Source organism: Oncorhynchus mykiss, chromosome 9, assembly GCF_013265735.2.
Source record: "Oncorhynchus mykiss isolate Arlee chromosome 9, USDA_OmykA_1.1, whole genome shotgun sequence".
Taxonomy (NCBI): Eukaryota; Metazoa; Chordata; class Actinopteri; order Salmoniformes; family Salmonidae; genus Oncorhynchus; species Oncorhynchus mykiss.
The window spans coordinates 25,629,872-25,641,970 of record NC_048573.1 but is presented as its reverse complement, the minus strand read 5'-3'; the positions used below and the strand labels follow the sequence as shown (position 1 = coordinate 25,641,970).

Genomic DNA, 12,099 nt, shown 5'->3' with positions numbered 1-12,099 from the left:
CTGTTTGAGATTTTACACAGATTATTATGTGACCTTTCCATGGTATCTTTGAACATGCACACTTTCTATGATTACATTAGAAGACATTTATAGTTATAGTAACCAGTGATGTAAAGTACTTAAGTAAAAATACTTTTAAGTACTGATTATGTTTTTTTTGGGGGGGGGGGGTATCTGTACTTTACTTTACTATTTATATTTTTGACAACTTTTACTTTTACTCCACTACATTCCTAAAGAAAACAATGTACTTTTTACTCCTTACATTTTCCCTGACACCCAAAACTACTCGTTACATTTTGAATGCTTAGCAGGGCAGGAAAATTGTCTAATTCCCTCACTCATTAAGAGAACATCCCTGGTCTTCCTACTGCCTCTGATCTGGCAGACTCACTAAACACAAATGCTTAGTTTGTAAATTGTGTCTGAGTGTTGAAGTGTTGAACCCTGGCTATCCGTAAATTATAGTAACCTCAAAGGGACCATGGATGTGTTAATCATTTTGAGGTTGAATAAATCAGACTAGTCCAGACTAGTTTGCGATATAGCCTTAACTTTATAGGCTATTTACTGCATCAGAAAAGTAATGAATGGTATTTGGTTGACAACTCAACCAGATATCAACATTTAAAGAATATAACTAAATCAAATCAGACTTTATTTAAAGTACATTTAAAGTTTGATTTGATTTTGTTCTATTCTTTAACTTAGATGTTTGGTTGAGACGGAGGTATGAAGCCAACATATCAATTATTCATTAGTAGACATCTCCATCTCAACCAAAAATCTAAGTTAAAGAATAGAACTAAATACAATAAAATCAAACTACACTTTAAATAAAGTTTTATTAGATTTAGTCCTATTCTATATTGCACAATAATGAGACTGATGCGCCAACAGGATCATCTACCACAAGCTCAATGTATCTTTATTGACAGAAAATTCAGAAAGCAATGGCCCATCTCATCTGCTCATTTTACACCCCATAACCTGGTCAAAAGCAAACAAAGACTGTCAAACCCATAGAGATCTTACTAAATTACTAGAGGGGCTATGTCATAAACCCTCAAAGTTCCAGAATGGGGCAAAATGGCAGCGATCTTGGTCAGGAATGAATCCAAAACCAGTCTAATTGGAATGAATGGCAGTAGAGTCAAAGGGGATGCATTTCCTGCTTTTGCTTAAGTAGGAACATAAAAGTAAGGCATGTGATGTGTCAGAAATTGTGTAATAAAATTATAGTCAACCTACAATATTGTCATATAATATAGTCATACAATAACAGTACTTCTTGCATTTACAACTTGTCTAAGTCCTATCATCAACTGACTTCAGCCAGTGTATGACTGTGGATTGACTGTATTGTTTGAATGGAATGTTGCCACATTGGCAGTTAATAAGAGCACTTCATGGAATCATTCCTCTAAAACTGGCTGGCTTGCTAGCTAACACACATACTGTGCAGATAAATTCATCACATTCATTATTATACATATTATCACAGCACTGGTAAACCATGGTTGACCAACTCCCTCACCAACATGGCTGACCTTTGGACCATCATAAGAAGGTTATTTTACATTCTATTATTCTAATTCCTAATTCTATGGTCAAATCTCTCTTAGCCATGGTTAAAATTAGGACTGTGTGTACAGGAATACTGACTGGGCCTGTTAAAATGCAGATGGGGGAGGGGGGGATTTGTAATTAGGTTTATGCGACCAGGGAAGGGCGATTGATGGAGATAAATGACATCAATACAGTCATCACAGATCTGATCTGTCAGGATAGCCTTGGTTCAGACTTCTGAGGGGCAACTATGGGAGAAAACAGAGAGGTCCTTGTACAGCGCCCGGTCTAGATCCACATCCTGTCCCTGGACCTGGATCTTCTCCAGACAGCCCTTCAGGTACTGGATGCTACTGTAGGACACTCCATCACCTGAGAGCGGGAGGAACCACAGAAAGGGGGACGGGGGGATGGAGAGAGGGGAAAAATAAACAACATTTCAAGATTCTACAGCATCCATATGTGTGTAGACGCCTGGTAGCGGTTAGCTGTAACTTAGGACAAATCTGGTACCTGTCAGAGGAGGCTGGTGGGAGGAGCGATAGGAGGATGGGCTCATTGTAATGGCTGGAATGGAATCAATGGAATGAAGTCAAACGTGGTTTCCATGTGTTTGATGTCTTTGATACCATTCCATTTATTCCATTCCAGCCATTACAATGAACCTGTCCTCCTACAGATCCTTCCACCAGCCTCCTCTGGTACACGTGTCTCCTCAAAACACTTCCAAGTATCTCCTCACAAATTCACCTGGAAGCCCCCCAAATGCAAGGATCATCCCCTCTTTCCAGCTTCTAGGAAAGTCAGGTATACTGTCGATCTCAAATGTTAGGTGCGTGTCATCGATGTCCATGTTCACTTGATTCTTCAACAGGGTTAGGGACAGTCTGCTGAAACTCTGTTCGGTGATGGTGTCACGCTTGAGGATGGTCAGTATGACTTTCTGCCGCACAAAAGTTGAAAAGCATGGATATACATCTGTATCAAATTTGTATTGCACTGGTCAAAGAACCATGATTACGAACTGTGATCGTGACAGTTTACATGCTGAAATCCAACATTCATATTGTCATGAAATTATAATGGTGGGACTGGAACCTTTGGGTTATTGTTGATTTTCACTGTTACTGTGGGCAATTCCTGCCCAGGGGTGTTCAAGCTCAGAACTGTTCCTTCCATTTTAGTGGAGTCTCCATGGATATCAATAGTAATCCCACCCTCCTCTGTCTGGTGGCCAGGGAGGTCTACAGGGGGACAGATATGAATAAATCAATCCCAATATTTCAATATACAGATGTAGGATCTTAATTTGAGCTGATGTAGGATCTTAGTTTGCTACAGCAGGAAAATAATCCTGCAGCAACAGGAAATATGAATTATTATGTGGATTACAATTAATAGACATGTTGTAGGGGTTCATATATTTTTTGCAAGGGAAAATCAAGTGAAATTTCAAAGCGGAAATGACAAACTTCAGAAGCCTTTTACGACCTCAAATAGACTAGAAGTTTAACATTTCCTGCAACAGGGTGATCAAATTAAGATCCCACATCTGTATTTACCTATCTCTTCCCAACTACCTACCTCATCCCCATATTGTTTTTATTTACTTTTTTGCACACCAGTATTTCTGCTTGCACATCATCATCTGCACATCTATCACTTCAGTGTTAATTTGCTAAATTGTAATTACTTTGCTACTATGGCCTATTTATTGCCTTACCTCCTTACGCCATTTGCACACACTTAATATAGGCTTTTTCTATTGTGCAATTGACTGTACGTTTGTTTATTCCATGTGTAACTCTGTGTTGTTGTTTGTGTCACACCGCTTTGCTTTATCTTGGCCAGGTCGCAGTTGTAAATGAAAACTTGTTCTCAACTGGCCTACCTGGTTAAATAAAGGTTAAATATTTTTTTTAAATATGGACATATACAGGTAAATTGGGTAGACCCGATACTGTTCAGGCTATGTGTGGCTTCACAACCTGTTCACTACACCATCAGACCTTCTTTGGAATGTAGTGCCTGTCTTTACAGAAGATAGAATAGGAATCAGCTGCTTCGCTTCAGTTAAAACTACAAAAGGATGCTGATTGGATCCAAGGCGAGTAGCGTTTTGTTGTTGGCTAATGATTTTGTTTGCTAATTTGTTCTTAGACAGTCCCCAGTCTTTATTGTGTGTGCCCCACATTCGTTTCAATATATATGGACCTGTGGTGTTGAATGCAGCCAGTCCTGCTCCGGGGAAATAGCTCCCTGGCTGGATGTTCTGGTAGCAGGGCCAGGGCTCCCCAATCAACTCTGTCTCCCAGGGGGTGCTCAGGTTTAGCCAGTTCCCCTTCTGGATACATCCATCCATCTCTGGCTGGAACTGGAGACCACCCAGTCACACAAGTACAGTATTAGGACCGTTTATACACACTTACCCCACCCCACACACGCATGCTCTCACACACACCAATTTGTAAACAAGACCAGTCCATTTCCAAGTTCAGCTAATCAATCCCCTTCGACAACAAATGACAGACAGATAGCTCCAGCATACCGGGAGGAACAGCTTGTCCACGCTGACCAGGATTCCCCCGAGGGCGAGGCGGATCTGGCCTGTCAGAACCTCCATGGTCTCTTTGGACTTCAGTCCCACCACCAACGCTTTCTGGCCGTCCACCTCCAGCACCACAAAATCCCCCTGGCTACTGATCTCCACCTACGGTACGCATAAAGAATCAGAAACAGTACCCTACATGTGTATCACAGAATAGAAATGTACGTGAATAAAGCCTCAAATACATTTGATACACTAGTGTGTCACGAATTGAAAGTGCTTTCTTTCACATTGCTATAGGCCTTCATCACAGCTCATTGCTCCTCATAACAGCCTCTATAAATGAATTCATAATGCATTACACACAGGTCTATTAGAAGTGACTGGTACACACCTGATTTGACACCTAGACTTGCGTGCCAGGCTTCTATAGGTTACCCATAATGCAGAGTGAATGTCACCTGGCTTACCAGATGCCACTTGCCATCATTGAGTTTGGGTCCCCCTTGCACACTGACGAGGATGTCTGCTTTCCCGATCTGCATCTCAGGGAGGCCGTTCCTGAGGATCAGGACAAACCAGTCCTCTCCCTCCCTGGTGTCCCCATAGAACACCACCCCCTCGGGGTCAAACGTCCGGAACTGGAACATGGACTTGATGCTGTAGACCAAAGACATGGGAAAGAAGTCTATCACTAGTCATTCATGTGTCTTCCTAGTTGCTACTTTGACTGACCGTTGCTTAGAGTGACTGTTTTGGTCGTTTCTCGTTGCCAAAATGAATGGTTAGCCAAATAGATGGTTAGCCAAATAGATGGTTAGTAAAAATGGATGGTTAGTAAAATGGATGGTTTGTATGATAGAGCACAGAGATGTTGGAAGTATAATTTAAGGAAAGGAAAGTTGGGCTCTCTTTGAGTAAGTAAAACATTCAGATTTTATGAAACTATGTTATGTATGCATGTAACCCATGCTTACACCTATCCAATCGTCTTTCAGCTTTAAGAAAGGAAGGAAGGGTGCGTGTTAAAAGTATTGGAATGTGGCCTAGTGCTATTTTTTCCCCTCTCATGGTCATGTAAAGCAGACTGACCTTTTGACCTCTGTCAGGTTCTCTCTGGTCTGCATCAGGGGCCACCAGGTGCCTCGTTGTTGTTGGCCTAGGTTGATAGGGCCACTGCCCGATATCTCCTTCTGTGTGTCAAAACATGACACATGTTACAGTATGTACAATACAACACATGTTACAGTATGTACAGTACAACACATGTTACAGTATGCTCAATGTACTGCTCATTCATTCACATACACACCCCTATGTTTCAATGTTGTCTTCTTACAGGTAGGGAATATGCACAGCACACCGCCACTCTTATGCTTGTGCATCTATTGAACATGATGCCAAATGTACGGAGAAATAGACATTTGAACACATGGTATTTTCCTTTGTACAATGAGTCATAAAGATGTTAGTAAAGTGATACAGCAAAATGTGGGTGAGCTCAAATCAGTGGAATAGATTTAGGGTGACCTGACATTGTTTTCCGCCCACAGACTACGGAGCAAAGTCCCCTCTCTTTTCACTGCGCAATTCAAGTTCTCTGTGTTACTGTCAAGGTACTCTTGGACAGAGGTTTACATAGTCTGTCCTTGAGAGATTAAGGCAATACTACGACCAGTATTGTATATTTTCCCTTGGGCTAATCCAATGACCATTTAAATATTTTATGTAACCTTTATTTAACTAGGCAAGTCCGTTAAGAACAAATTCTTATTTACAATGACGGCCTACCGGGGAACAACTGCCTTGTTCAGGGGGAGAGCGACAGATTTGTACCTCGTCAGCTCGGGGATTTGATCTAGCAACCTTTCGGTTACTGGCCCAACACTCTAACCACTAGGCGACCCGTCGCCCCTAAATGAACCACCAAAATCCATTTAATGAGAAAAACTACCTTGGTTACATATTAAACATGTACATTGTCAGTGGTGAGAGAATTCTGACGTACCTTGGGGTGTCCGTTCCATTGTCCCTCAGCTCCCCATCCCAGCAAGGTGAGGCATAAACCCAGCAGCAGTCCACCTGACAGGGTCTTTAACGAGCCCATTCTTCAGACCCGTGACCCTCAGTAGGCTTACCAGTGTCCAGAACCTCACAGCGATTTGTCCACTCACTCTGAACTAGCCCTGAGGTACTAGTGGAGGGGCTAATGGTCTACTTCGACACTCTGACGCCTGTTTTGGAGCAAGCCAGAGCTACGTGGGCCTGCCAGAGACCAGAGGGCAAACATGTCGACATCGTCAGCGGCTATTGATTTCCTGGAAAGTTGTTGCTCGTTTGTGTCAAACTGTTTGGGAGAAATAAGAGGCGAGGCAAAGTGCAATGCAGAAAAGGAGAAATAGAGGCGAGGAGGCAAAAGCAAGCGAGAGGAATAAAAGTGAGGGGAAGAGGGCAATAGTAACAGAGCAAGCCAACAGAGTGCAGGACCAAATATTGCTGCGCTCATATGAGTGATTAACAGTGACTATAAAGAGAATACAGTACAAGAGATCCAGGCATGATTTTTATCAACTGATAATGAGATCGCAACTGATGAGTCCCCTCTGGCCGATGTGCTCCACAACTATCTCTCTAGCGATGGGGAAACAGACAGCAGTGTATGCTCGGTGAGTGACCTTAGTCGACCGATGGTTGTTTACCAGCTCAACTGAGACCTTGACTATTTGTGTATGCCTTAGCTGAGACCTTGACTAAGTGTGTATGCCTTAGCTTTGGCGTGTTGGAATGGCAGCATTCCAAGGCTGCACTGTGCTTTTAGGAACGGTACAGAGTGCCCCTCCCTTTACACCCTGCAACAACAGGAAAGCTATCACTGGACAAAGGTGTCAAAATATTTGATCTTATTGGTCTTATGTCACACTATGTCCTGACATCTTGCTCTGACACCACCACCCAAGTTTTCACCAAATCTGAGAGGATTTCTTTAATACTCAAAAAAATACATTGTTTTTGTACATTGTCCCGGACCTGCTGTTTCAACTCTCTCTCTGTCCCGGACCTGCTGTTTCAACTCTCTCTCTCTCCAGGACCTGCTGTTTCAACTCTCTCTCTCTCCCGGACCTGCTGTTTCAACTCTCTCTTTCCCGGACCTGCTGTTTCAACTCTCTCTCTCTCCAGGACCTGCTGTTTCAACTCTCTCTCTCTCCCGGACCTGCTGTTTCAACTCTCTCTCTCCCGGACCTGCTGTTTCAAATCTCTCTCTCCCGGACCTGCTGTTTCAAATCTCTCTCTCCCGGACCTGCTGTTTCAACTCTCTCTCTCCCCCGGACCTGCTGTTTCAACTCTCTCTCTGTCCCGGACCTGCTGTTTCTACTCTCTCTCTCCCCCGGACCTGCTGTTTCAACTCTCTCTCTCTCCCGGACCTGCTGTTTCAACTCTCTCTCTGTCCCGGACCTGCTGTTTCAACTCTCTCTCTGTCCCGGACCTGCTGTTTCAACTCTCTCTCTGTCCCGGACCTGCTGTTTCAACTCTCTCTCTCTCCCGGACCTGCTGTTTCAACTCTCTCTCTCTCCCGGACCTGCTGTTTCAACTCTCTCTCTCTCCCGGACCTGCTGTTTCAACTCTCTCTCTCTCCCGGACCTGCTGTTTCAACTCTCTCTCTCTCTCCCGGACCTGCTGTTTCAACTCTCTCTTTCCCGGACCTGCTGTTTCAACTCTCTCTCTCTCCCAGACCTGCTGTTTCAACTCTTTCTCTCTCCCAGACCTGCTGTTTCAACTCTCTCTCTCTCTCTCTCTCTCCCAGATCTGCTGTTTCAACTCTCTCTCTCCCAGACCTGCTGTTTCAACTCTCTCTTTCCCGGACCTGCTGTTTCAACTCTCTCTCTTCCAGACCTGCTGTTTCAACTCTCTCTCTCTCCCGGACCTGGTGTTTCAACTCTCTCTCTCTCCCAGACCTGCTGTTTCAACTCTCTCTCTCCCAGACCTGCTGTTTCAACTCTCTCTCTCCCGGACCTGCTGTTTCAACTCTCTCTCTCCCCCGGACCTGCTGTTTCAACTCTCTCTCTGTCCCGGACCTGCTGTTTCTACTCTCTCTCTCCCCCGGACCTGCTGTTTCAACTCTCTCTCTCTCCCGGACCTGCTGTTTCAACTCTCTCTCTCCCCCGGACCTGCTGTTTCAACTCTCTCTCTGTCCCGGACCTGCTGTTTCAACTCTCTCTCTGTCCCGGACCTGCTGTTTCAACTCTCTCTCTCTCCCGGACCTGCTGTTTCAACTCTCTCTCTCTCTCCCGGACCTGCTGTTTCAACTCTCTCTCTCTCCCGGACCTGCTGTTTCAACTCTCTCTCTCTCCCGGACCTGCTGTTTCAACTCTCTCTCTCTCTCCCGGACCTGCTGTTTCAACTCTCTCTTTCCCGGACCTGCTGTTTCAACTCTCTCTCTCTCCCAGACCTGCTGTTTCAACTCTTTCTCTCTCCCAGACCTGCTGTTTCAACTCTCTCTCTCTCTCTCTCCCAGATCTGCTGTTTCAACTCTCTCTCTCCCAGACCTGCTGTTTCAACTCTCTCTTTCCCGGACCTGCTGTTTCAACTCTCTCTCTTCCAGACCTGCTGTTTCAACTCTCTTTCCCGGACCTGGTGTTTCAACTCTCTCTCTCTCCCAGACCTGCTGTTTCAACTCTCTCTCTCCCAGACCTGCTGTTTCAACTCTCTCTCTGTCCCGGACCTGCTGTTTCAACTCTCTCTCTCTCTCCAGGACCTGCTGTTTCAACTCTCTCTCTCCCGGACCTGCTGTTTCAACTCTCTCTCTCTCCCGGACCTGCTGTTTCAACTCTCTCTCTCTCCCAGACCTGTCGTTTCAACTCTCTCTCTGTCCCGGACCTGCTGTTTCAACTCTCTCTCTCTCTCCAGGACCTGCTGTTTCAACTCTCTCTCTCCCGGACCTGCTGTTTCAACTCTCTCTTTCCCGGACCTGCTGTTTCAACTCTCTCTCTCTCCCAGACCTGCTGTTTCAACTCTTTCTCTCTCCCAGACCTGCTGTTTCAACTCTCTCTCTCTCTCCCAGATCTGCTGTTTCAACTCTCTCTCTCCCAGATCTGCTGTTTCAACTCTTTCTTTCCCGGACCTGGTGTTTCAACTCTCTCTCTTCCAGACCTGCTGTTTCAACTCTCTCTCTCTCCTAGACCTGCTGTTTCAACTCTCTCTCTCTCCTAGACCTGCTGTTTCAACTCTCTCTCTGTCCTGGACCTGCTGTTTCAACTCTCTCTCTCCCGGACCTGCTGTTTCAACTCTCTCTCTCCCATACCTGCTGTTTCAACTCTCTCTTTCCCGGACCTGCTGTTTCAACTCTCTCTCTCTCGGACCTGCTGTTTCAACTCTCTCTCTCCCGGACCTGCTGTTTCAACTCTCTCTCTCCCAGACCTGCTGTTTCAACTCTCTCTCTCCCAGACCTGCTGTTTCAACTCTCTCTCTCCCAGACCTGCTGTTTCAACTCTCTCTCTCCAGGACCTGCTGTTTCAACTCTCTCTCTCTCTCTCCCAGATCTGCTGTTTCAACTCTCTCTCTCCCGGACCTGCTGTTTCAACTCTCTCTCTCCCAGACCTGCTGTTTCAACTCTCTCTCTCCCAGACCTGCTGTTTCAACTCTCTCTCTCCAGGACCTGCTGTTTCAACTCTCTCTCTCTCTCTCCCAGATCTGCTGTTTCAACTCTCTCTCTCCCAGACCTGCTGTTTCAACTCTCTCTCTCTCTCCCGGACCTGCTGTTTCAACTCTCTCTCTCTCCCGGACCTGCTGTTTCAACTCTCTCTCTCTCCCAGACCTGCCGTTTCAACTCTCTCTCTGTCCCGGACCTGCTGTTTCAACTCTCTCTCTCTCTCCAGGACCTGCTGTTTCTACTCTCTCTCTCCCGGACCTGCTGTTTCAACTCTCTCTCTCTCCCGGACCTGCTGTTTCAACTCTCTCTCTCTCCCAGACCTGCTGTTTCAACTCTTTCTCTCTCCCAGACCTGCTGTTTCAACTCTCTCTCTCTCTCTCTCTCCCAGATCTGCTGTTTCAACTCTCTCTCTCCCAGATCTGCTGTTTCAACTCTCTCTCTCCCGGACCTGCTGTTTCAACTCTCTCTCTCCCATACCTGCTGTTTCAACTCTCTCTTTCCCGGACCTGCTGTTTCAACTCTCTCTCTCCCGGACCTGCTGTTTCAACTCTCTCTCTCCCGGAACTGCTGTTTCAACTCTCTCTCCCAGACCTGCTGTTTCAACTCTCTCTCTCCCAGGCCTGCTGTTTCAACTCTCACGTCTCACCCTCTGAATGCTCAGCTATGAAAAGCCAACTGACATTCACTGAGGTGTTGAACTGTTGACTCTGCTGGTCATCTATGAATGTTTTGAAGAACAATCTGGTTTTATAATCTCCACCCAGCAGAACGATCTGGCCTTATAATCTCCACCCGGCCAAAAGAAGACTAGCCACCCTAGGTTTCTTCCTAGGTCCCTGCCTTTCTATGGAGTTTTGGGGGTTTTATACGGAGTTTCTGTATTGCACTTTGTGACAACAGCTGATGTAAAAAGGGCTTTATAAAATACATTTGATTGATTGAAGTTTCTTTAGTGATTAGCAGTTGAGACCACTTCCAGATCAGCACTGTTTTACTCCTGAAGTGCAAATCAAATGCTCTGATTAACATTTTGCACCAGTCAGCTTGTGTCCTGTAACCAGACAGACAACCTGGATTCCATAGTTTACTGGAGAAGAGTCCAATGGTTTTACACTACAGGGATATCATTTGTAGCAGTTCCTTCTTGTGCCACCGAGTGTCACTCGTCAGAGAGGATTCAAACAAGAAAATGTTATTGGAAATTCACTTCTGACCTCAAGCTAAACCACCTCCTAGAAACCCTTTCCTTTCGCAGATTTAACACAATATCTCCCTCTAGTAGAAAACTATGCATAATTATGATGAGCTTGTAGGGCAGGGCTGTCCAACTTGCTTCCTGGAGATCTACGGTCCTGTCGGTTCAGTCCAACTCGCTTCCTGGAGATCTACTGTCCTGTAGGTTCAGTCCAACCCTCTTTCTGGAGATCTACTGTCTTGTAGGTTCAGTCCAACCCTCTTCCTGGGGATATGTCTTGTAGGTTCAGTCCAACCCTCTTCCTGGAGATCTACTGTCTTGTAGGTTCAGTCCAACCCTCTTCCTGGAGATCTCTTGTCTTGTAGGTTCAGTCCAACCCTCCTCCTGGAGATCTACAGTCCTGTAGGTTTTCAGTCCAATCTAGGGAGTTTTTCCTAGCCACCGTGCTTCTACACCTGCATTGCTTGCTGTTTGGGGTTTTAGGCTGGGTTAATGTACGAAGGGCTATATAAATACATTTGATTTGAACCCTAATTTAGCGTATCTGATTCAGCTAGTGGTTTTGAGCAGCTAATTAGTAGAATCAGGTGTGTTAAATTAGGGTTGGACTGAAAACCTACAGGACAGTAGATCTTCAGGAAGAGGGTTGGGCAGCCCTGATGTAGGGGGAGAAGTCATGCATATGCAGTGGTGTAAAGTACTTGAGTAGTTTTTTGGGGTATCATCACTTTACCAATGAAATATTTTTGACAACATCCCTGGCCATCCCTACTGCCTCTGATCGGGAGAACTCACTAAACAGAGAACATCCCTGGCCATCCCTACTGCCTCTGATCTGGAGAACTCACTAAACAGAGAACATCCCTGGCCATCCCTACTGCCTCTGATCTGGAGAACTCACTAAACACAAATGCTTCATTTGTAAATGATGTCTGCATGTTGGAGTGTGCCCCTGGCTATCAATAAATAAACAAGAAAATTGTGCCGTCTGGTTTGCTTAATATAAGCAATATTCAATGATTTATACTTGTACTTTTGATACTTAAGTATATTTAAAACCAAATACTTCATATTTTACTCAAGTAGTATTTTACTGGGTGATTTTCACTCGAGTCATTTTCTATTAAGGTATCTTTACTT

The 12,099-nt window shown here is 45.1% G+C and overlaps 1 protein-coding gene across 1 annotated transcript; it reads right to left on the bottom strand.

The window, feature by feature from the left end:
* Nucleotides 1–902: 902 nt before the first annotated feature.
* Nucleotides 903–6,289, bottom strand: shbg (sex hormone-binding globulin; the record flags this gene model as incomplete). Its single annotated transcript, NM_001124237.1, is given in 8 exon segments — nt 903–1,941; nt 2,320–2,512; nt 2,668–2,813; nt 3,784–3,943; nt 4,118–4,279; nt 4,588–4,777; nt 5,210–5,310; nt 6,126–6,289. Coding segments are annotated over 8 exon segments (1,194 nt in total). The 3' UTR covers nt 903–1,798.
* Nucleotides 6,290–12,099: the final 5,810 nt, after the last annotated feature.